Below are 24,521 nucleotides of genomic sequence, written 5' to 3' on the forward strand. Positions count from 1 at the left end.
AAAATTTCTATAATATCATCACTTTATTATTATATATCTAATTTTTATATTAAAATATTATTATTTTTTTAGTCTATTTGTCTAAACAAAATGACATAATTAATAAAAACAAAAAGAATAGTAATTATTGGTGAAATAAAATAATCCATCACAATGATTTTTATGGGATTATTATAGAAATATGTATGTTCCAATTAATTAAATAATTATTTATTAAAATGTGGTCCTAGTTAAATTGACCATAAATTAAGGGGTTTTAAAAATAAAATAAAATTGATTTAAGTTTGAATTTTCATTTTAATTAGTATTTTGATAAAAATATTTTATGAGAAAATAATAATTTTTATTAGGAATAGTACTAACTGAATATTGATACTTTTTAATTTGAAATCAAAATCAAACAAAATCTAAACCCATGTTTGTTTATTTTGCAGTGAATTTTGGATACTACATGAGGGTTATTTTTTTATTTTTTTTTAATTAGAGTAAAATAGTAATTAGATGTATTATTTTAAATTTAAAATAGATATTAAATAAAACATTTAAAATTTAAATAATAATAAAAAAAATCAAATAAACCATCTTGTGGGTTGGACTGCAGTTTGTATATTGGTATACAAAATTCAATACAATACTGACTACATATAATTATATTAACATAGGATTTGTAGTAATTGATTTATTATATTATGGTATCTTGTTACTCCCTCCGTCCCGATCTAAGGTTGTCGTTTACTTTTTGCACATAGATTTTTGAATATTAGTATTATAATGGGTTATAGTGAAAAAGACGAAAATATCCCTATTAGTATTGTGTAATATAAAAGTAATGACATTTGTGTAACATAGTGTAAGTTTGAAGGGTATTTATTATGATATGTAGATAGTACTATTACTAAATTAGAAAATGATAACCTTGTTTTTGGGACGAACGAAAATGAAAAATGGGACGGAGAGAGTATTATTATTATTATTATTATGGTACTTAATATTTTTTGACATATTACAAAAAAAAAAATAAAAAAATGTATACATACATTGTCGTAACATATACTCTATCTATTTAAAAAAATGTTAATTCAACGTAAAATACTTCATTGGTTTCTTCTGTTTATTTCAAAACAAAATATTCATTTTATTTTAGTATTATCTTACCTATTAAATATTAAAAATATTTTTACAGCATATTATACATATATCATTATTTTTATATTATATAATACTAATAAGAATATTTGAAATTTGAAATTTTTAATTTGTACTACCTATAATATAATATTAATATTAAACAAAAATCTACATGTAAAAATGAATCGACCTTATTTCATAACAATATATATATATATACTAGTATTATTTTTATATAATGAATATATTTTTTCACATCTAATAAATTTTTTAAAAAAAATCTATACCCAAAATGAACATATCCCATATCTAATTGTTAAACATTATTTGTTGTATTCAATAAAAATTACTTTTTTTTACATAATTTTACTATTTAATTTTTATATTATTAATTTTATATTCTATAGCCTTTTATGGGTTTAAGCATATATATATCTTTTTAGAGGTGCATCATGTTAGTGCCTCCTTTTACTTTCTATTATTAGTAACTTATTCTTCACTTGTATTATTTAATTTCAAAGCCCGAAATATATTTTAAATTATGCATATTTTATATTATCGAAAAGTTACATACCTTCATCTATTATAATTATTCATTTTTAAAAAAATAGGTGAAGATATTTTTTTAAATCAATTTTTTATTATATAATTTTTATAATTTTCTATAAAATTATACTCCCCCTCCCGTAATTAAATATTTATTTATTTTTTCACGATAATATTTGAGTATTAATTATTATATCAAAACGTATTACAAATTAAAAAAAAATGACAAAATCATTTTTATTAGTGTCTTATAATATTAATATAATTATATTTTTAATGTTAATTACAATGACGTAGAAAAACAAATAGATACCTTATTAAGGGACGGAAAGAGTATTATTTTTTTATAAAAATTATATCTATAAAAAATTAAAGTTCCATTTAAATAAAATTCTTAAGAGTTTTAAAATTTTTATAAAATTTTAAAAATAATAAAAAACTAAGTTTTTTTTTTTTTAAAATACTATATTTTATGAGATAAAATAAACATATAATGTATTTAAAAAAAATCGATGTAAATTAATGTTATTGAAACTTTTTTTTTAAGTTTTAAAATTATAATTAATAAAATATAAAATGAGATTACACCAAAATCAGCCGAAACATTAGGTAGAGAATCATAATTAAAAAATAATTAAAATAAACGTAAATTTTGGTCTTGATCCATGAGGGAGACATTCTTTATTCTTTATTTAAAAATAAAGAATACAAAATAACACATACAAAATTAAAAATATATATATAATATGTTTAATTTAATATATTAAAAAAAAATTACTCCCTCCGTCACACATATCATGTCCACGTTGCCATTTATGTCTGTCCACATATCATGTCACTTTCTTTTTTTGGAAAATAATTACACACTTTTATCTCATTTTAATTTTTTTAAATTTTTAATTAAACTAATTACTTATTTTAATCTTAATTTATAATTATTTATATTATAGGATAATTATTTTCACTAATACATTCTTAATTATCTACTAATTACACCATTCATAAAATACCGTATCTACAATTTAGTAGACACAGTATGTGAGACGGAGATAGTATTATATAGTGAAATGAAACCAAATTTTAAAAAAAAAATAATCCAATATATTTAAGAGTGAAAATTTTAAGAAATACGAGTAGTTAGTATTTGTTTAGTACTTTCATATATATATATATATATATATTTTTAATGTTAAATACTCCCTTCGTCCAGGTAGAAAGTACTCATATTTTTATATTTTGGGACGTCCAATTATAAAGTAACAATTTCATTAAATATTTTTTTTTTTCACAAATATCTCTACTTTACATCACATCATTACTTTTATACCAAAAAAGTAAGGGCAAAAATGTCATTTCACTATTTTTTATCTACACCGCGCCAAATTTAAATGTATACTTTTAACTTGGACGGAGGGAGTATAAAAAATTGTGTAAGTAATATATAAAAAAATATGTGTAATATATTAATTTTTTTTTTAAAAAAAAAAATACTGAAAATTGTTGTCAGAAGAACAACATGTATTCAAATACATGCTTTATTCCATCTCTTTTTTCATTTTTTACCATAGAAGTTTACGAAGTTTTATAAAATATATTTTTTTTCTAATAATATATTGCATTTAAATATTATTAAATATTTATTTATATCATATAAAATATAATTATATATACAATTATTTCTATTATTTTTAAATTAATTCAAAATATTTTTAAAATATATCTAAATTCAAAACATTATGGCAATGTTCTTTATTATTATCACAGTACACAAGGCCCATACGTTATTGGGCTTATTGCTTTACTATTGGGCTGGGCCGATAAATTGGGTCTCTTACATATTGTTTCTTATTTAAAAATCTACAAAATTAAATTTCACTTTTAGCCACACAAATCACAATTATTCCTATTTATTATTATTATTATTATTATTATTATTATTATTATTATTATTATTATTATTATTATTATTATTATTTATAGATAAACACTACAAATATTTTTTTAAAACTTTCTATCAAAATTTTGTTTTTCTATTAAAAAATATATAATTTTCATTTACAATAAACAACTCTTACAATAATTTTAATTGATTTTATCTGACATTATACTTATTTGCAAATTTTTAACTATTACTTACATATTCAATTTATCATTTTTATTTTTTCTTATCTTATTAATACATTTATATATTTTTTAATATATTATTTTTAGAAATTCGTGTTAATTCAATATATTTATTTTATCATTTCATTTATTTTACTTAAATTATCAATTTTTATATAATAAAAATAATTTATATATAAATACTAAAATAATTTAAATTTTTATAAAAATAAAAATATCAATATTATTCTACATTTTTTATTAATAAAATATTACTACTATTTATTAATATCTTATATATATATATATATATATATAAATTAGTACTTTTAAGTATGGAGTATGAATTTAGTGGACAAAAATAGTACTCTATTCGATCCATAAATATAGTCTTAATTGAATTGTGTACGGATATTAATAGTTGGTAAAAAGTATTAATAATTTTTTTTTTTTATTTTTGTAAGTGTATTAGTGTAAAAAATAGTGACAACTGTATAATAAAAATAAAAAAATATAATAATTTTATAATGATATAGCTATTTATAAAAATAAAACTATTATTTTAAAACAAAAAAAAATAATAAACAAGAACTATCGCAGTACGGAGTGAGTAATAAATAAATCTAAGTTAATTTTTAGAGGTAAAATACCGATTGACTGATTGAGCACGCTCCTACGGAGGGCATGTGAGTAATTTCCGGTTAAGAGGGTATAATAGTAATTTCAACACCCCATTGAATCTGAAGCATAAAGGGGCGTTCGGACAAGTAGCGAAAACCCTAATCGGAAAAGGAAGGGGCGAAAGAAAAAGAAAAAAATAAAAAAATAAAGAAAATAAAAAATAAAAATCGATCCCCATAACATAAGTCCCTTCTTTTTTGTTTTTATAATTTTACCGATTTTTGGGAGCAGAAGGCGTTCGATAAATTTTTTTGTGTGTTTTTTTCAAATTAGCATCAGACGACGCCGTTTTTGGGCTCTCCTTCTTCCCGCCATGGTTGCACAGGTGGCGGAGCCTCAGCCATCTGCTCCGCAGCTCCGTAGTGGCGGAGGCGACCGCGGCGCTGAAAGCCCTCTCGATAGTGCCAGGACGTTAATCTGCGCGCTCAATTTCCTCTCCCGCGATTTGCCCTTGCCGCAAGACGTATACGACGCGGTTTCCTCGATCTACAGCAGCAATGGCATTCTCGCCGCCGATGCTGATCGTGACGTCGGAGATGACGTCAGCAATGGGGATGATGCTTCGATGGTGCAACCGGTTTGTGGCTTTGTTTTTTTTTTTTTTTTTTTTTTTTTAAAGAAAATTGTGTGGTGCTATAGAATTGATTTTGGGGGGTTAGGGCGGTTCTTGTGAGTTTTTGGATTTTAATTGTGTTGTTTTCTTGTTTAGATTTTGTTGAATTGTAATCTTTGGCTTAGAAAGATTGTAGTTTTAGGTTTGTATTAGTTCATGTTGTCATTTTCTGCTTTTAGCTTTGTCTCCAATTCAGTCTTTTTTCAAGATTAGGACTACTCGGGACTATTACTGAATTTTTGTTTGATTGTGTTTGGTTTTTATTCGTTTAGGTTTTAAATTGGGAGTGTTCATTTCTTCTAGTTCTTCATTGGATATAGGTTTAAGCTGCAGTTGATTATTATCTGATCTTTGTATGTTAATCTTGGTGAAAGTTTTCAAGCTAATGAACACATTTACTCCTTAATTAGCGGTTTTTAATTACTTTTGTAAGTGTCTTTTTAGTTTGGTATTGATAATATATGGTTGCTAAGATTAATTATTTATTTACAATTTTGTTATGATTTTTTCAAGAAAGTTTTGCTAGACCTGAAGACTATATTAAATGATATTGGCAAATGGGCGATATGGTTCATTAGTTTTCTAGGGGAAATTGTTTTGGTCTGGCTAATTGTTTATCTTTGGAATTATTTTATATTTGCTTTTTATGACAGAAAAGGGTTAAAATTTTCAATGTGAAAGTCATTTTGATCGGTACTAGTAATTTGCAGTAGCTGAGTCTTCTTGAGTTAAAATGGTTGTGTTTTGTATATATATATTTTTTAAGCTTTCAGAGAAACTATTATTGCTATAACATTCTTATGTTTTTAGTGTTTTCTTATGTAGGTGGTTATGCCTTATAATTGCAATTATCAGTAGTGGCATAGGTCTAGTGATTGAGTCTAGACAGGCTTGAAATATGAAGGCAGAAGCATTCATTAAGTTTTGCATTTAATAATATTTTGTCCTTTTTCATTGAATAGTGTGCACACGATTTCTTTCTTTCTTTCGTTGTTTATTGGTATGACCTAATAGTGGATTTTATTTTGCTTATTACATTTGGTTCTACTCGCTGAATATGTTACGGTGCGTTGAGTGTGTTTTTGAGTGTTTAAGATTTGCATTTTCTTGAATGATAATCAAGTTTTGAAACTGATGGTTTGTTTGGATGTGCTTTCTGAAAGTTATAAATGGTTGATTTGACAATAATAAAAAGGAAAAAAAACATTTAATTAAATGGTTAATTTGACATGTTTTGGAAGTTGGAAAAAAAGAATTATTTCACTGTAGTTCTATGAATTGTAAAATGCAAAATTGGGTGGGAAAACCCAAACAAACAGACCTTACCCTTGCTTGGTTTTTCTATAGCATGGGTTATTGCAAGCAAAAGATGCTAGTTTTTTAAGTCACAATGATAACAGTTTGTTTTTCTAAATGAAATATACGAGCATAACAAGCTAATTTAAAAGTACAAGCCTAATTAGCTTTACGTTAGGAGGCTGAAGCATTTGGATTATTGAATGTGCACACAATTGTTTATGGCTTCGCAAAAATTGGCTGTGAGGCACCTCACTAGCATTCAATATTGTGTACCAGAACACCAGTTGATTTCTCACGTCACCATTCAAATTAGGAAGTTCATGTTTACCTTTATGTAACTCGTGACTTTATTGGTGACTGGGGTATCTAGTCGGCTGTGCTGGATATGCCCTCTCTCTCTCTCTCTTTCTGGGTTTTCCTACAGAGAAAAGTCTCAGCTTTATGGATGATGTGAAAATCTAATTTATTTCTTGTTTGTTGCATATCAAATTTAGTAAATAAAAAAAAAGAAAAGAAAAGAAAAGAAACAAACTGTCGGCATTCTTTTGTTTTTGTAATAAACTGTTTTTGTCGTATATATACACACATATATTCAGCTGTCAGAGTAATAATTAGAGTTGTGGAGTTTGAAGGTGGCACCTAAAGTAGTTTTTAGTTAACCATCCATCTGAAGTCCTGTTTATAGAAAATATTATATGTGTATATATATATTTTACTTGAATTCAAATTTATAAATTGCCACCTCGATATGTGAACTATAGTGATAAACGCTTTCTTGTTAAATGGATGAGATAATCTTCTTGTGCTTTCCAATGACATCATAACATGAATGTTAGCCATTGCTGTCGTCAGACACTTCAAAATTAGAATCAATGCACTTTTTAACCGTTCTATAGGTATATGAACACCATTAGTCAACGGTGATTTAGAGGGCAAGTCTAAATTTTAGTGTACACACTTCCAATTCATACATACAACTTTGTAAAGGTGAATATCATGGAAGATTGAAAAGTGCCTATAATATCTTAAACTAAACTTTTTCCTTGAGTTATGTTTGTTATTATAAAAGGCTTAGATAATCGCGAGATGTTTCATACTATACTTGTCAGTACTCATGAGACTGTTTTGTTGCAAGTTAGTTTCCTAACTTGCCGCAGCTATAGCTTCCTGTTCCATCCGTCAAATTATTCTTTGTATGAGGCATTAACTTTCACCTGTAATGATGCTACAGGATTCTTTTGGTATGCCGCCAAGTTATGATGAGTTAATGTTGGATTTTGAGGATGCTGTGCTGCAGCAGAGATCAAGTTGTTTGCCTGGTTCAAAATTGTCAGATATAAAGGAAAATAGGTTTCAAAGCCGAGTCCAGCGTCGTGTAACTGAATTAGAGGGTAATTATTTTAATTAAATTTAACTTATTACAAGAATTCATTGTTTATGGTAATGCTTTATTGCCCATCTGATGTGACTTCTTTTAACTCTAGGGTTTCTTGTAGTCTTGATCTTTTCTTAACTTTTATCTGCCATTCCAATTGTCAAGAACAAATCCGAGAAAGAATCAGTAATATAGTTGACCTTGAGTTTGATTTGCTTAATTGACATGTTAATATTGGCTTTTTTCTTAGTTTCTTGTTAGTATTGTGCTCGTTAACTTCCATCAATTTAGTTGGGGACTTTTATCCCACTTAGTGATACAATCCTGCACCCCATCCATTCTGTTCAATTTATCTTATCCTTTTATCTGAAAATTCTCTCTTCATTTATTGCAATTCAGATAGGATGGCCAGCTATGAGTACTCATAATCTTACTACTGGCACTGGAAAGATGTTTAACTAAATAATCTTAACAGTTTATCCCATCCATGAAGCTGTCTTCATTTTTTAATTAGGTTTGAGGACGGTCAGGACTGGATATGTATGCAAATAGTTCTAGAGATGTAGAATAATTCTGTAGAATGTTTTGGCATGGAAATCGGTCTGGTTTCAAAACTTTAATACAGCAAATATCTGCTGAATGTAAGATATACTTCAGAAAAAAAAAATTATATTCTTATACACATTATTCAGTCATTCTATGTATATAATATCAACCATTCTCTACACAGGCATGTGAGCACACACTCACATCTATTACCTCCATATGCAATAAAATCAAATGATAAACACGCAAATATATACATATAAAATTTGCGCACGTACTATTTTGATACCATCTGTGACTTTACACTGAAGGCAATCATTGTTTCTTCCCTCCTCAAAAGAAATCCAATCATATCTAGAACCAAACCTGCCACTTGGGAGAGGATAAAATCTGTCACAAATTCAACTTATGTTTGCTAAGAACTTTGACATAAATATTGTAATGCCAATCATTGGTTAACAAGAAGCAATACGAGGCAATTAATATTTTGAAAACCAGGACCTATTAAAATTAGAATACAAGTAACAGTTACATGACGTCAGGGCAAATTGCCATGTAAGCCCAAGTTGTTCAAAGTAGTTACTGGAAAAGACAAAGTCGGCACAAAATTATGTCTACCTGGACTTGTGATTTGTGAGAAAAACATGTAGGGCATAATTATTTCTATACGTAGATTGCTAGATATGTTTTTCAAATTCATATTCTATGATGAAAGGCATGTTTGCAAACACATTTTCTGTCATCAGATTCAGCTGCATGATATTTGTTGTCTATCGGATTCTTAAGACATTATCAGCGAACACCCAATTTTTGTAATTTTGGAATTCTTAAAAAGACCCTCAGCATGTACTTATGAAACTTAAGTATTGTAAGTTGTATAATATCTGATGTATTGGAAGAACCTAGGTTACTCTACATTCAAGATTTTCATGTACTTATGAAAAAAAAAATTAGCATGAAAATGGTCGAGAAAACCTACTGGGAGCAGAAAATAGGCTATTAATTCCACACCAGAAACTGAAACCTTCTACACATAAACTCTGTAAGATCTCACACATTCTGCAATTTGAATGGCTTGTCTATAACATCCTGAAAAATCTGAAATGTCTGGACCATATTCATAGTCAAATTATTTCAAACATGTGTTTATCTAGCTATAACATACTTGAATATGTTTTTTGCAAACAGAACTGCCCACAAGCAGAGGCGAGGACCTGCAGTCAAGATGCTTGCTTGAGCTTTATGGACTTAAGGTTGGATTGATTCATGATTCGACAAAGATACCTTCTGAAACTAGATAGAGTAAAAAATGAGTGGGCGAAGTGGTTTAATTTTGTCATATTCAATAACTTTTTTCTTAATGCATCTCCAGCTTTTTGAGTCTGTTCTAAAGTTGTCTGTTTTAACTCCCCGGTTGAAGTTCTTTCAGTTACTAATTGATCTCTTCCAACTCGCTTGCCATTTATCTGAAATGAATGTCAAGACGTAAGATAATGTTCTTTGGGCACTTGGGCAGTAGATTTTACTGTCCTTGTGGTAAACCACCCAGTTCCCTTTCTGTATTATCTAATTATCCTGTTTTGATAATATGCTAAGGTGTACGTACCCACCAATTTTGAAAGGCGAACCTGTCTTATGCTATTGATTGTACCTATGTTTTGGTGTATAATAATTGTAGTTTGACAGTTATTTCGTTTGCCATGTCAGTTAGCTGATCTCCAGAGTAAAGTGCGCTCTGAAGTGAGTTCTGAGTATTGGCTTCGTTTGCATTGTGCGAATCCTGACAAGCAGCTTTTTGATTGGGGCATGATGCGACTGCGCCGTCCCTTATTTGGCGTTGGAGATGCTTTTGCAATGGAAACTGATGATCCTCTCAGGAAGAAACGAGAGGCTGAGGTAACTGTTTCATCTTAACTTTTGACAATTTTCATTGAGTTTATCAGCCAACATATCTGTATATAACAATCACCTGAAAAGCTAATATAGGTTATTGATATTGGAATGACTTTTGGCTGAATCACGCAAGTTTATTGTTGTCTCTTTTGTAGAGATTGTCAAGATTTGAGGAGGAAGAAAGGAATCGAATAGAGACTAGGAAAAGGAAGTTTTTTGCTGACTTGCTTAATGGTGCTCGAGAACTTCAAATGCAAGTCCTGGCTTCACAGAAACGGCGCAAACAGAGAAATGACGGTGTTCAGGCATGATAATTACCTTTCTTCTACAGTTTATTTATCACCATTTTGCGAAACTAGCAATACATTTTTAGAAGGCATGGGATATACAATATTATGAATTCGAAAAAATAGTGTTTAAGTACCGAAATTGTAATGTTTCTGTGTGGTTATTTGAAATATTTCATTACCATTATGCCTCTGTAGTTATGAGTTTAATCCAGATACCGTTAAGTTTATACTTTTGGCTTGTAGTATCCCCGTTGGATGTATTATTGTTATAAAAGGTATAATGTGTTCGATACAATTTGTCTGTGTAGGCTTGGCATGGAAGGCTGAGGCAACGAGCAACACGAGCTGAAAAGTTGAGATTCCAAGCACTGAAAGCTGATGATCAAGAAGCTTACATGAAAATGGTTGAGGAGAGCAAGAATGAAAGATTGACCATGCTCCTAGGAAAAACTAATGATCTCTTAGTTCGCTTGGGAGCTGCTGTTCAGCGACAAAAAGATGCCAGAGATGATGGCATTGAACCCCTGCAAGGTTCAGACTCTGAATTGGCTGAGTTATCTGCTTCGAGGACTGATACACCAGCACAGTCGGCTCCAGAAGAAGATGAAGAGGTCGACGATGAATCTGATGATAAAGCAAAGACAGGTGATTTGCTGGAAGGGCAGCGAAAATATAATTCCGTTGTCCACTCTATCCAGGAAAAGGTATGGCTATGTGATTATATCTGTCTTAACCATTGGAAGGTTTCTGGTGCTTTTGTCCTTGATGTACATGTTGTCAAAGTTTAAAATCTTTCTCGAAAAAGGTTCTTGGGTAGATTGGTATTCGTCTTAGATTGGTTAGAACGATTGGTTGCTGGTATTATATTGTTGAAATGTTATCTTCTTTGTAAACACACCTTACTCGTTCTTTCCTAGCCCACATTTGTGCCAACAGGATTCTTGGAAGAGATTTCCCCCATTCAATCTATCTATTTGGAAGGATTTTGAATCTCGAGCAATAGAATTATTACAAAATGCTGATGTAATTCGACATGTACTTTTGTAGGTGAGTGAGCAACCAAATATGCTTCAAGGTGGAGAGTTAAGACCTTACCAGATTGAGGGTCTTCAATGGATGCTGTCGCTATTCAATAACAATCTAAATGGAATTTTGGCTGATGAAATGGGGCTGGGAAAAACGATTCAGACGATCTCTTTAATTGCTTATCTCATGGAAAACAAGGGCGTGAGCGGGCCCCATTTAATCGTGGCCCCAAAGGCTGTCCTGCCAAACTGGATTAATGAATTTACGACATGGGCGCCTGGGTATGCATCATCAAGATCTTCCCTAAACAGTAGTTCATGATTAACTGCTTTGGTCTAATTTATTGTTTCAATGTTTCAGCATTTCAGCTGTTCTTTATGACGGGCGTCAGGATGAGCGAAAGGCTCTGAGAGAAGAGTATTCAGGAGAAGGGAAGTTCAATGTTTTGATCACACATTACGACCTTATTATCAGAGATAAAGCATTTTTGAGGAAAACTCATTGGAACTACCTGATTGTTGATGAAGGCCATCGACTTAAAAACTTCGACTGTGTTCTTGCAAGGACTCTGGTTTCAGGGTACACTCTAATAACCTTGTTTTGAATCTCTTTTAAATCTGTCGTTTACCAATTTATATTAAAACTGAATAGTATTTACCGATTTCAGAAAGAACAGGTTCTCTAATTGTTTATCGATTTTGACAGTTATCGAATTCGGCGAAGACTTCTTCTGACTGGTACCCCGATACAGAATAGCTTGCAGGAACTGTGGTCCCTGCTTAACTTTCTCCTTCCTAACATCTTCAATTCAGTCGAGAACTTTGAGGAGTGGTTCAATGCCCCCTTTGCCGACAAATGTGATGTTTCTTTGACAGATGAAGAGCAACTATTAGTCATTCGACGCTTGCACCATGTATGCGTTCCCTTTTGTAATCTTTCTTTGTAGATTAATTGATAACATTTCTAATGTTTGCCTTCTTGCGATTGTTCTAATTAGGTCATACGGCCATTTATATTGAGACGGAAGAAAGATGAGGTTGAGAAATACCTACCTAGTAAAACTCAGGTCATTCTAAAATGTGACATGTCGGCATGGCAGAAAGTATATTACCAGCAAGTTACGGAAATGGGAAGAGTTGGGCTCGCTCAAGGTAAGAAATTACTTCAATTAATTCCTCTTCCATTCGGTTATTTGTTACGTTAATCAATTTGGTTTTTTTCCCTTTAGTTGAATTAGGACTTCATTCATAACCAAAAATTAATTCAATATAAGACTTTTCTTTTTGCCGTCACCATTAGATATATTGGATTGTTGATAATTCCGGAAAACTGGGCAAAATTGTTTATAACTCAGCTATGGTTTGAAAATTTTGCATATTCTTTGTGATTTAGAAATTGCATAATGCTCTTTGTTTTTAGAAAATATTGCATAGAATCTTGTAAGAACTGTGTGAGGCTACGTTGTGTTTGCGAAAATATTGCATAGAATCTTGTAAGAACTGTGTGAGGCTATGTTATGTTCGCGAAAATATTGCACGGAATTTTCTGAAAAACAGACGAAGTGTAATATTTTCTAAAATACGAGGGAGCCTAATGCAAAAATTTTGCATATTCCTTCTGATGTAGAAATTGCATAATACTCCTTGTTTTTATAAAATATTGTATAGAATCTTGTAAAAACTGCGTGAGGCTACATTGTGTTTTCAAAAACAATGCACGGAATTTTCGAAAAAAACAGATGATGTATAATATTTTTTAAAGCACGAGAGAATCTTATGCAAATGCAAACTTTCCAAATCACATGTGGGTTATAAACAATTTTTACGAAAAATTGTTAGTTTTCGTTTGTTGAAAATTTTGAGGATGCTAAGCGACATATATATACACGAATATGCAGGTAGCGGCAGGTCGAAAAGCCTGCAGAATTTGACGATGCAGCTTCGGAAGTGTTGCAACCATCCATACCTATTTCTCGGCGATTATTATCTGCAACCTACAGAGGAAGTGATCCGGGCATCGGGAAAATTCGAGCTTCTCGATCGGTTACTCCCCAAACTTCACAAGGCCGGCCACAGAGTCCTCCTTTTCTCTCAAATGACGAAGCTAATGACCATTCTCGGCGACTATTTGAAGCTGAAAGGATTTCATTTTCTCCGACTCGACGGCTCCACGAGCACCGGCGACAGAGGCGAATTACTTAAGCAATTCAACGCCCCCGACTCGCCGTTCTTCATATTCCTTCTCAGCACCCGTGCCGGAGGACTCGGCCTGAATTTACAGACTGCGGATACGGTGATAATTTTCGACAGCGACTGGAATCCGCAGATGGACCAACAGGCGGAAGATCGGGCGCACCGAATCGGGCAGAAAAAGGAGGTCAGAGTTTTTGTGCTCGTCAGCGTCGGGTCCATCGAAGAAGTCATCTTGGAAAGGGCTAAGCAGAAAATGGGCATCGACGCGAAGGTCATCCAGGCGGGACTGTTCAATACGACGTCGACGGGTTTGTGATTGCATGAAATCGATAGTTTTTTTCGATATTATGCTTATTGTTGCGATTGTTTATTTTTTTTTATCTTCAGCGCAAGATCGACGGGAGATGTTAGAGGAAATCATGCGGAAAGGCTCGAGCTCGCTCGGAACGGACGTGCCGAGCGAGCGGGAGATAAACCGTTTAGCGGCGCGATCAGACGAAGAATTTTGGCTGTTCGAGAGGATGGACGACGAGCGACGGCAGAGAGAGAATTACCGGTCCCGGCTCATGGAAGAACACGAGCTGCCGGACTGGGTTTACACCGTACCGGAAATGAAATCCGGGAAGGGAAAAGGGTCGCTCGACTTTGACACACCGGTCACCGGAAAACGACGTCGGAAGGAGGTGATTCGGGAGGATACGTTGACGGACACGCAATGGATGAAGGCTGTCGAGAACGGAGAAGATCCTTCATCGAAGCATTCGATTAAACGGCGGAGGGAGAATCAGAATCCGCCGCCGGTCGAATTGCCGAAAAGTAACAGCGGAGTTGTCGTCGGCAGTGAGAAGAAAGTGCCCGAAATGAAGAGCGAGACGGTGTCGATGAGCGAGGTGAAGAGTGAAGAGACAACGGCGGCTGCAGCGGCGACGACTACGGCGAAATCGGAGGCGGAAAGTTGTCAGAGAAGCAGCTTAGATGGGACTGAGGGGGGAGTGATGAATGGATTGACAATGACTTGGAGTGGACATAAGAAGAGGAGATCAAGTTTGATGAATTGATCATTATTTTTCATAAGAAGCAATTTTAGGATTTGGACACTAATTAATTGGGTACTAAAAAAGTTTGTTAGTTGTATGGAGTGGAGTGTTGTTCAATTGATCATCCTCAACATGTCATGTTCTTTTCTTGAATAATGCTACTAGTGTTTATTTGCTAAGAGATTAGGGATTTTTCACATCAATTATAAAATGTCATTTACATTGGATCAGGTGCTGAAGTTATTTTTATTTCAGGTTATGAGGGTAATAATGTATATATATATAGATATACAGAGTTTGGGGGTGTCTTTGGATTGAACAATTTCATTTTAGCTTGAGCAATACTCTCACTCTCCCACATAAAATTGTCCATATTTTTTAATCTAGAGAATTAAATTCGGCCGAAAGTTTATCCAATGTGCACTTTCAGATAACGTCTGTGGATTCTCACGTTATAAAAAAAAGTTACGTCTTCATATTTTGTATGTCATACCTAGTTCGTCTTCATATCTTGTATGTCATACCTAGTTCGTCTAATATAACTAGTCTTGTTGAACTTAATTTACAGAACTATTAAGTCCGACCACGAATTTTCATGTTATCAAATATATATATATAAGTATTACTATAATATTGTATCACTATTTTTTACTGTACTATAATACTACCTCCGGCCCAGTTAACTTGTCCACAGTAGATCGAAATAAGAAAAATTGATAAATTATGTAAGCTGGAGAAAAAATTACTTAATGTTAGCACTATTCTTAATATAATTAATTTGCTGCTGCTGATATACTTGCCACTGTCAGCACCTAAACCTACCAATTTTACTACCACTATTATTTTCAAAATAAAAACAACATTAATAAGAAAATCTCTTACAACAAAACTAAGCATCATCAAATAGCATAGCAAAGCATTCCAAAGTTCTCTTCTAACATACCAAAACCAGAATAACTAACTTTACCTTAGCTTAGCTTATGAGTTAGGACACCTTACTCTTCTCCTTCATTCACATCAAGTTTCTTCAGCTTTTCTCCCAACTCCTCGTCTCCGTCTCCGTCTGCCGACTCCTTCTCGTCGAGATCTTCCCCGTCGGGATCGTTCTCGTCGAGGGGCCCGAGTTTCTCCGGGCACAATTTGAAAATTTCCTTCAATTCATCAACCCCGTCGTCCGAAATCGCATTTCCGTCGACATTCAAGAATCCGAATCCCGGCAAACCCACCACCGCCCGAGCCACCAATCTCGCCGCCGCCCTCCTCAGCGAATTCTGACTCAAATCGACGTCCTTCAATTTCGAATGCCCGTCTCCGAACATTTTCACAATCTGAATCGCGCCGTCGTCTTTAAGATCGTTCTCCGACAGGTTCAGCTTTACGAGCGACGTCTTTTTACCGATGCAAGCGGCGAGCGCCGGAGCAGCTTCGACAGTGATATCATTCCCGGCCATGTCCAGCACTTCGAGCGACGGCGCCGAGTCCTTGAGCGCATCGGCGATAGCAATCGCGCCGTCGTCTTCGAGATTCAGGTAGCTTAGATAAATTTCCTCAAGACATTCAAGCTTCGAAATAGCTTCGCTCAGCTTCAGACCCGCCTCGACGCCGAATATGTTGTCTCGGAGATCGAGTTTCTTCAGGTTCGTGCATTTCGCGAGCGCCTCCGACAATGCAGTCCCGCCTTCCGACCCGACCCTCGTTGACGAGCATCGGAAATCCTCCAACGACGGGCAGCGATCGAGAATCTTGGAAATGGCAACGGCGCCCTCGTCTCCCGTCATATTGTTGTGAAAATGAAGAACCCGGAGCTTGTCCGTCGACGGAACCAATTCCCGAACAGCTCGCGCGGCTTCTTTCGATATCCCGTCGTTCATCAGATAAAGTTCTTCCAAACCCGGTTGCGACTTCAATAGCTTACCGAATGCTCGGACTCCTTTCTCGCCTAAAGCATTGTCAGAAATATTCAGATACTTCAATTTGGAACCTTCTAGAGCTTCGGAGAAAATGTTCATAACCTCGAGAGCTTCCACCTCGGGCCTCCCGGCGACGAAATCCGACAAATCAACTTCCTTCAGTTGGGCCTTAATCGACGCCAAGATAGGCCCGGCAACGTTCGCCGCGCCTAATCCGAAGCTCCGATTGCTAAAGCATATCTTCGTGTAGGAATTCCCGGGCGCTTTCAACGGAGCCAAAAGTGTTCGAGCTTCGTCTTCTTCGATAAACGCCCGCTGACCTTTCGATATATCGAAAACCGTTTCACGGGGAGTTGAGTCGTCTTCAGATTTCGGAATCTCCTTTTCCTCGATTTTGACGCTGCCGGCTCCTCCCTTCAGAACATCCAATATTAGCTTGCTGCATTCCTTTGCATACAGTTGAACGGCGGCACTGCCGTCGCCATCTGGTTCTTGTTCGTAGTGTTGATTTGCGGTAGAAAAGGCTAATTCCTCGATTCTTTCAGCGTGTATTAAAGCCTCGGCGTTGCTGAATGTTCCGTACTTTTGAGTGAAAATCGTTGGAGTTGAGAGATTGTTCGTCATCCGCTCCACTAGCATTTTCCGGGTGTTTTGGCTGGGAGGCCAGAGTTTGATGGTAATGTGTCTGCGCTCTCCGTTCGATGTCTTGGCATCCATTTCGATGAAACCTAAAACTTAATGACAGAAATAACTCAACAGCGGCTAATCCACGGCAGAAAGATCGGTTAAAAATGTTTTAAACTAAGAATTTCTAAATGCCAACATCATTATTCGTCCCAACTAAAAGACAAATTTCAAAATCCAGAAGAAGTTTCACATTAACCAGAATGAAATTCACATGATTTTTCTGCAAGGAGAGGAGAGATCCATAATCCAACGATCGTACTACTTAAGTGTTACTGTTATTCACAATTGAATTTTCGCTCTTTTGTTTTCTGATGTCTATATTCAAGAACTACATTTTCAGCTAAAATTACAACAAATCGATCTAACTTAAGTGCTATCGTCGTTATTCATTATGAGTTTCCTCTCTTTCATTTTCTGATTTCTATATTCAAGAACTACATTTTCAACTAAAATTACAACAAATTGAGCAAACTTAAGTGTTATCATTATTCACAATCGGGTTTCCCCTCTTTCATTTTCTGATGTCTATGTTCAAGAACTACATTCTCAACTAAAAAGTTACAACAAATTGAGCTAACTTGAGTGTTATCGTTATTCAAAATCGAGTTTCCCCTCTTTCATTTTTCTGATGTCTATATTCAAGAAGTACATATTCAACTAAGGGTGTGTTCGTTTGAAAGATTTTGACAAAATCTTACTATTCATCCAAAATTTTCTCCCAAAAAACATCAAATCAAGCACCTATTTTTTATTTTTTATATTATACTAAAAATTAATTTTACATTCAAAACATCACATCAACACCTATTTATTTCAAATTCATACAACTATTACAATTCAAATTTTTTACTATTCAAATCCCAACTCAAAATCCAACCCCCCAAGCAAACACACCCTAAAATTACAAAAAATCGAGCCAACTTAAGTGTTATCGTTATTCAGAATCGAGTTTCCCCTCTTTCATTTTCTGATGTCTATATTCAAGAACTACATTTTCAACTAAAATTACAACAAATCGAGCTATCAAAGCCTAGACGGCACTGCTTCCTTAAGCATAATGGCATGATCAAAAGCACAATTAAACTATCATCTTGCGTGGAAACAATGGACTCAGAGCAAGAGAATATGAAAACGAAAGCATCAATTTGGATGATACAATTTAAGCAAAACAACAGATGACAAATGTTAAGAGTAAAAACATAAATTACAAGCATTTAATAATCTACAGTCCAAACACAGCGATTTGTTTAAATTTAATTACCAAACTAGTTAACCACATTTTTGTTTCCTTATAGTAAAATTTCTACAAGCCAATTAGGAAAGCGGTAAGAAAATCCAAAGTTTTGCTTTCCTTATCAATTCCCTTTGCTAAATCAACCTCAAAACAAAGCGTCAGTCTCAAGACACTCTCTCACGAACAGATCCAACAGTTTAAACAAAAAAAAAAAAAAAAAAGGAGCAAACAGTTACATGGAACCTATAATCCAAATTTGATAAAATCTACAAACAAACAGCGCCTCAACTCCTCACCATAAACCCTAAACCCTGAACCCGCCTCGCATAAGGTTTACTTGAGAAGGAACTAAAAACCCTAAAAAATTAACCGTAGGATGAAAAAACGCCTCCGCTTCAAATAATCAAATACACGTAACGAATAGACGAAAAAGGAACAGATTCAATTACCTTCCCTCGAGATTTCCGGCGTGATTCTGCGGCAAGTTTGAACGCGCCGGCGGAAATTACAGCTCGTCCTCAGTTCTTTCAGACGCAAATGAAATGGCGTATTAAGAAAAACACCATTTTTAAATATGGAAGCTTCCAATGGTTACGGATTAATTACATCTTAGTTATTTATTTATTTATTTATTTTATACGAATGTCAAGTAATAAATAATTAATGTATGAAATTAAATTTAATTTTTAACTTTAACTGTTTTATAATAAATTATTTTAATTAGAAGCTTAAACCCTAAAATCATAATCCAAATTAGATTCATACTGAAGAGTAAAACCCTAGCAATAAAAGGGCTGCTTTAATTGGGCCGGCCCAATCCTTGTTTGTTTAATTGGGCCAATTAATTAAAATTAAATAGAAGTCCAATAAAAGTTTATGGCCCAATAATTTGTAATAAGCCCATTAAGCGCTCAACCAAGAATTTTACCCTTTTCGGTTGTCCACTCACTAAGTGTGTATTAGTTTGATCATTGAATTTTTTGTTTGAATTTGAATAGGTAAAAAATTTTGAAATGAGTGACTGTATGATATGATATTTTAAATATAAAATTAATTTTTATTATAATATAAAAAAAAATATTTGATTTGATATTTTTAGAAAAAATAAATAAATTATTGAATAGTAGAAATTCGAAAAAAAAAATTGACAAATAAACACGTTCTTAAGGGTGTGTTTGTTTGCGGGATTGGATTTTCGTTTGGAATTTGAATAGTAAAAATTTTGGAATTTGAATTGTTGTATAATGTGATATAAATATATATTGATGTGATATTTTCAATGTAAAATTAATTTTTAGTATAATGTAAAAAATTAAAAATACGTATTTGATTTTATATTTTTGGAAAAAAATTTCAATGAATAATAAAAATTGAGTAAAATTTGATAAAAAGAATGCATCCAGTACTAATATCTACTTCACTGTACATTACAAATGCTCTTACAACCATATTTATTTACATTTGCATTGTTTTAATACAAATAAATTTATAACGTAAAATAGTTATTCAACATAAAATACATGCACTATTCTTAAAATATTATTTTATTCTTAAATTTAAATAGAATATATAATAATAAATAATACTCCATTTGTCCCAATACAATAGTCTTGTTTATCATCCATCTCAAAACAATAGTTTTATTTTTATAAATAACCACGCCACCATAAAACTACTCATATTTTTTCATTTTTATTACACAATTGCTACTATTTTTTACACTAATACACTCAAAGGAAAAAAAAAATCTTTTATCCATATTTTTTACCCACTACCAATATAACATCAATATTCTTTAAATCTCATGTCCAATACAATTAAGACTATATTTATTGAAAGGGGGGAATACTATAATTTTTATCAATACCAAAATAGACTAGTTGTACGGGCTACTCTATAATTCATTATTTGACTTATTTATAGCAATTAATCGAGATAGGATCAGTTGAAAACTACTTACCACCAACTCAACGATATGGATCGTGGTCCAATAGAAATATATTTCTAATAAAGTTAATAAATTATTAAAATTATCTATTTCAATTTGCTATTTATAATCAATTGTGCTTCATTTATATGTTAATTAGATATAGCAAATTTTATCATTTTTGTCTATTTGAATACAAATTATATACTCCTTCTGTCAAAGTGAAAGGTTACTATTTTTTATTTTCGTTCGTTTAAAAATAAATTTATCATTTTCTAATTTAATAATTATACTATCTATTTAACATAATAAATACTCTTTCAACTTATATACACTATACTAATAGGAGTATTTTTGTCTTTTTTACTATAATTCAATATAATACTAATATTCAAAAATTTACGTAAAAAAAACAAACGACATCCTTTCGATAGAACGGAGGAAATATTTTAATTATTTTCTTTTTAAGTGAATGTCATTCCATTATAGGAGTATAATATTATTACATTAAATTAAAATACATTATTGAGTGTTTTTCTTTTGTTTAAACTTTTAAATTTTACTACTCCCTCCGTCCCGAAACTAAATATTCATTTGTTTTTTGCACGTAGTTTTAGAAATATTAGTATTATATTGGGATATAATAGGAATAAAGTAGAAATGACTAAAAAAACCTTATTAGTATGTGTGATATAAAGGTAATGACATTTGTGTATTATATTGTAAGTTGTAAGGGTATTTGTAATGTTAGGTACATAGTACAATTACTAAAAAAAAAAGAAATGAATACTTTATTATAGGACGGAATAAAATGAAAAAATAGATACTTTGTTATGGAACGGAGAGAGTATTTAAATTCTGAATTTTTTTTTTACAAAATATTTTATCAATTAATATTTTAATATTAAATTCAATATAGAATTTTTCAAACCTAAATAATATATATATATATATATATATTACAACACAATTAATATGCTAGTACACAAATAACAGCTTCAAGTCCCACATCACAAATGAAGTAGTCCCTCCATTCCGGAACTATAGTCTTTGGTTATGTTGGGCAATAAATTTAAGGAATATTGATATTATATTGATAATGGGTAAAAAAATATAGGTAAAAGACATTTTTACCCTTCTGAATGTATTAATGTAAAAGATAGTGGCAATTGTGTAATAATAATGAAAGAGTAATGGTAGTTATATAGTGATATAATTATTTATGGAAATAAGACGATTGTTTTGGAACAGACAAAAATAATAAACAAGACTATTGCATTTGAATAGAGGAAATATAACTAAATATAAGTTTGAGAAGAACAAAAACAAATTTGGTGAACTTGATGCAATTAAATTAGATTTTTAAAAATTAAATATATCGAGTTTATTTGTTTAGTGTTTTGATTTAAAATTTTTTATTTAAAATATAAAAAATTATATTAATAATATAAAAAATAATATTTTATATTAAATGTTCATTTTTATAAACAAAATAATATATATATCGAAAATCATATTAGAAAAAACTTGTTAAAAAGAACAAACACATCATCTAAAATTAAAGTTACAATTATAATTTTTGTTGTTGTTTTCAATAAAAATATTTATATTCTCTCGTAAAATACTACTTAACTAAATAATTAAATTAAATTTTTATTTCAAATCAATTTCATAATAAACACTATTTGTACAGTAAAATTTTTTAAATTGAACTGTCCCTTAAACGTTTAAACGTCCGATAGAAGCTGTAGGACAACTTTTGTGTTGTTTTCCCATTTTTTTAAAAAATAAATAAATTATAAATTTAAATTCAAATTTTTATAATAATTATAATCTAATAAAATATATACAATATATATCATTTATATAGAATAAAAAAAATATAATATAAATAAATAAAAATTTAAAAATATATATGTTGATATAATATAAATTTATAATAAGATTATACAAATTAATATATATTTATATTATTATATTTATTACCAATCAAATCAATAAATATCAAAATTTTCAAAACCTAAACCAAACTTACACACGAAAATAAACATAAAAACTCAAACCTATCTTAAAACTCAAATAAAAATTAAACTCAAACTCAATTTTTCCCAAACCGACCTAAAGAAACACACCTTTAATATTTTATTCCATGATTTTGAAAAAATAAAAAATAAAAAAACAAATAATTGATGAAAAGTTCGATCCAAAAATTGGGTCGTTACTAATTTTTTACAATGACATGTTTATACGTACCTATTTTATTTCGGGTGAATTTGAATAATTATATAATGTAATATAAATATATATTGATTTAATATTTTAAATATAAAAATAATTTATAATATATACCTCTAAAAGCACAAATTAGAAATTTAGAATCCTTATTACAGATCAAACGACTAATTAATTAATAAATTAACCACACCAAAAAACAAAAAAAAAACAAAAAAAATACATAATAGTCGTTCTTACTGCCTACGACGTACGGACATTAACGGTCACCTCTGATCTGGTCTTCCTTAATTTCCTCGACGACGGCAACATTAACGGCGAACTGTTCGTCGAACAGATCGGCACATTGATAACTGGCCTTATCCGTACATTACCTCCTTGCATCTTCTTAACAACAGATCTCTTCTTCTCCTTACCCGACACCGGCGCCGGCGCCGGAGATTTTCTCCGATCGGCACTTTCCGGCGGCAGTTCGGAGACGTACGAGGAAGAAGACGGCGACAAGTTCGACGACCGTTGCTTTTTCAGCCGCAGAAGCTCTTTCCATAAGACCGTACATTTCGGCGGCCGCGGCGACGGGTCGTCGTCGAGCAGCCACCGTATTCTGCTCTCGCCGGCGGCGCCATTGCCCGCCGCCGTTTCCTGACCGCCGGCACTGCCCGCCGCCGTTTCGAGATTGACGGCGTTAAGTTTTTTAGCGAATTGAGTTTGCCAGAAGGGGAGGAGTTTGCCTTCGCGGAACAACTCGTCGGCGGTCGTCATTCCGGCGGCGGCGGTGTTTTCCGGCGACAGGAACTCGAAGTCGACGCTCTGCGCCACCGCGGCGGCGGCGGCCGGAGATATGGAGATGAAGTTGGTGTCGTCGAGAAAGTCGAAGGAGAATGATGTCCGAGGGCTTGAGATCATTTCGACGGCGGCGGAGGGGTTTGGGTTGACGGAATCTATGGACACCATTAACGCCGTTAGAATTGGGGAATCAAATTTACGGACAAGTTATTCGTAGAATCTTAGCTATGTTTGTGTAAGAAAAACGTCAATATATACGGCACATGTCTCAATATATGTAACTTTTTATTTTTTATTTTTTATATTGTGATAATACATGAGGTTTCGATATTTTTAAAATTTGATTTTATGTGTAAAATAATTGTATATGTAATGATATATTTGTAATTTAAATAAAAGTTAAATGTATTTTGATATTACTATAATATAAAAATAATAATTTAGAGTGAGACAAACGGAAATAGTATTACAGTGGGATGTAGTAGAAATAAATGTAAAAAAATTAAACTAACTTTATTAGTATTGTAAAATATAAATGTAATGACATTTGTGTAATATATTGTAAATTATAAGAATATTTGTAATATATTGTAAATTAGAATAAATAAATATTTTGTTATGGACATACCAAAATAGAAAAATTGATAGAATATTAAGAACTATTACTTGAATTGAGATAAATGAGATAAACTAACAATATATATTTTTATGTTCTTTTAGGGTTTATTTTTATTTTTTAAATCTAAGTAGTGGTTTAAATTGTAATAGGATTACAGAAAATAATACCACTCGGTCCCTTAATTAAGCATATATTTATTTTTTACATGTCGAATTTTGAATATTAATATTATATTCATACATAGTAAAAATTTAAAAATAAAAAATAAAAACACTTCTATTATTATTTATAATACAAATGTATTTGTATAAAATATTATTTAAATATAAAAATATTTTCAATATTAAGTATAATAACGCAAAAAATAAATAAGTATTATGTTAAAAGAGAGTATATA

At 31.8% G+C, this 24,521-nt stretch overlaps 3 protein-coding genes across 4 annotated transcripts; 1 reads left to right on the top strand and 2 right to left on the bottom strand.

Moving 5' to 3' along the window:
• Nucleotides 1-4,549: 4,549 nt before the first annotated feature.
• LOC127249139 (probable ATP-dependent DNA helicase CHR12) lies at nucleotides 4,550-14,959 on the top strand. Its single transcript, XM_051271805.1, has 12 exons — nucleotides 4,550-5,035; nucleotides 7,602-7,761; nucleotides 9,480-9,544; nucleotides 9,999-10,187; nucleotides 10,340-10,489; nucleotides 10,783-11,178; nucleotides 11,522-11,781; nucleotides 11,861-12,079; nucleotides 12,206-12,413; nucleotides 12,498-12,651; nucleotides 13,398-14,000; nucleotides 14,080-14,959. The coding sequence occupies exons 1-12, from the start codon at nucleotides 4,772-4,774 to the stop codon at nucleotides 14,748-14,750; spliced, it is 3,339 nt and encodes a 1,112-aa protein (XP_051127762.1). The 5' UTR covers nucleotides 4,550-4,771; the 3' UTR covers nucleotides 14,751-14,959.
• Nucleotides 14,960-15,542: 583 nt separating this feature from the next.
• Nucleotides 15,543-19,143, bottom strand: LOC127249214 (RAN GTPase-activating protein 2). Of its 2 annotated transcripts, none has more exons than XM_051271920.1 (2): nucleotides 19,010-19,143; nucleotides 15,543-17,367 (listed from the first exon to the last, which is right to left on the bottom strand). In XM_051271920.1, the coding sequence occupies exon 2, from the start codon at nucleotides 17,354-17,356 to the stop codon at nucleotides 15,725-15,727; it is 1,632 nt and encodes a 543-aa protein (XP_051127877.1). In that variant the 5' UTR covers nucleotides 17,357-17,367; nucleotides 19,010-19,143; the 3' UTR covers nucleotides 15,543-15,724. The 2 variants fall into 2 exon arrangements, with proteins under 2 accessions (XP_051127877.1, XP_051127878.1); XM_051271921.1 differs by having other exon boundaries at nucleotides 15,543-17,373.
• A 3,819-nt stretch (nucleotides 19,144-22,962) lies between these two features.
• On the bottom strand, nucleotides 22,963-23,673 carry LOC127249034 (uncharacterized). The gene has a single exon (XM_051271627.1). The coding sequence runs from the start codon at nucleotides 23,671-23,673 to the stop codon at nucleotides 22,963-22,965; it is 711 nt and encodes a 236-aa protein (XP_051127584.1).
• Nucleotides 23,674-24,521: the final 848 nt, after the last annotated feature.

The sequence above is a fragment of the Andrographis paniculata genome, unplaced genomic scaffold, assembly GCF_009805555.1.
Source record: "Andrographis paniculata isolate CXL003 unplaced genomic scaffold, ASM980555v1 Contig35END, whole genome shotgun sequence".
Taxonomy (NCBI): Eukaryota; Viridiplantae; Streptophyta; class Magnoliopsida; order Lamiales; family Acanthaceae; genus Andrographis; species Andrographis paniculata.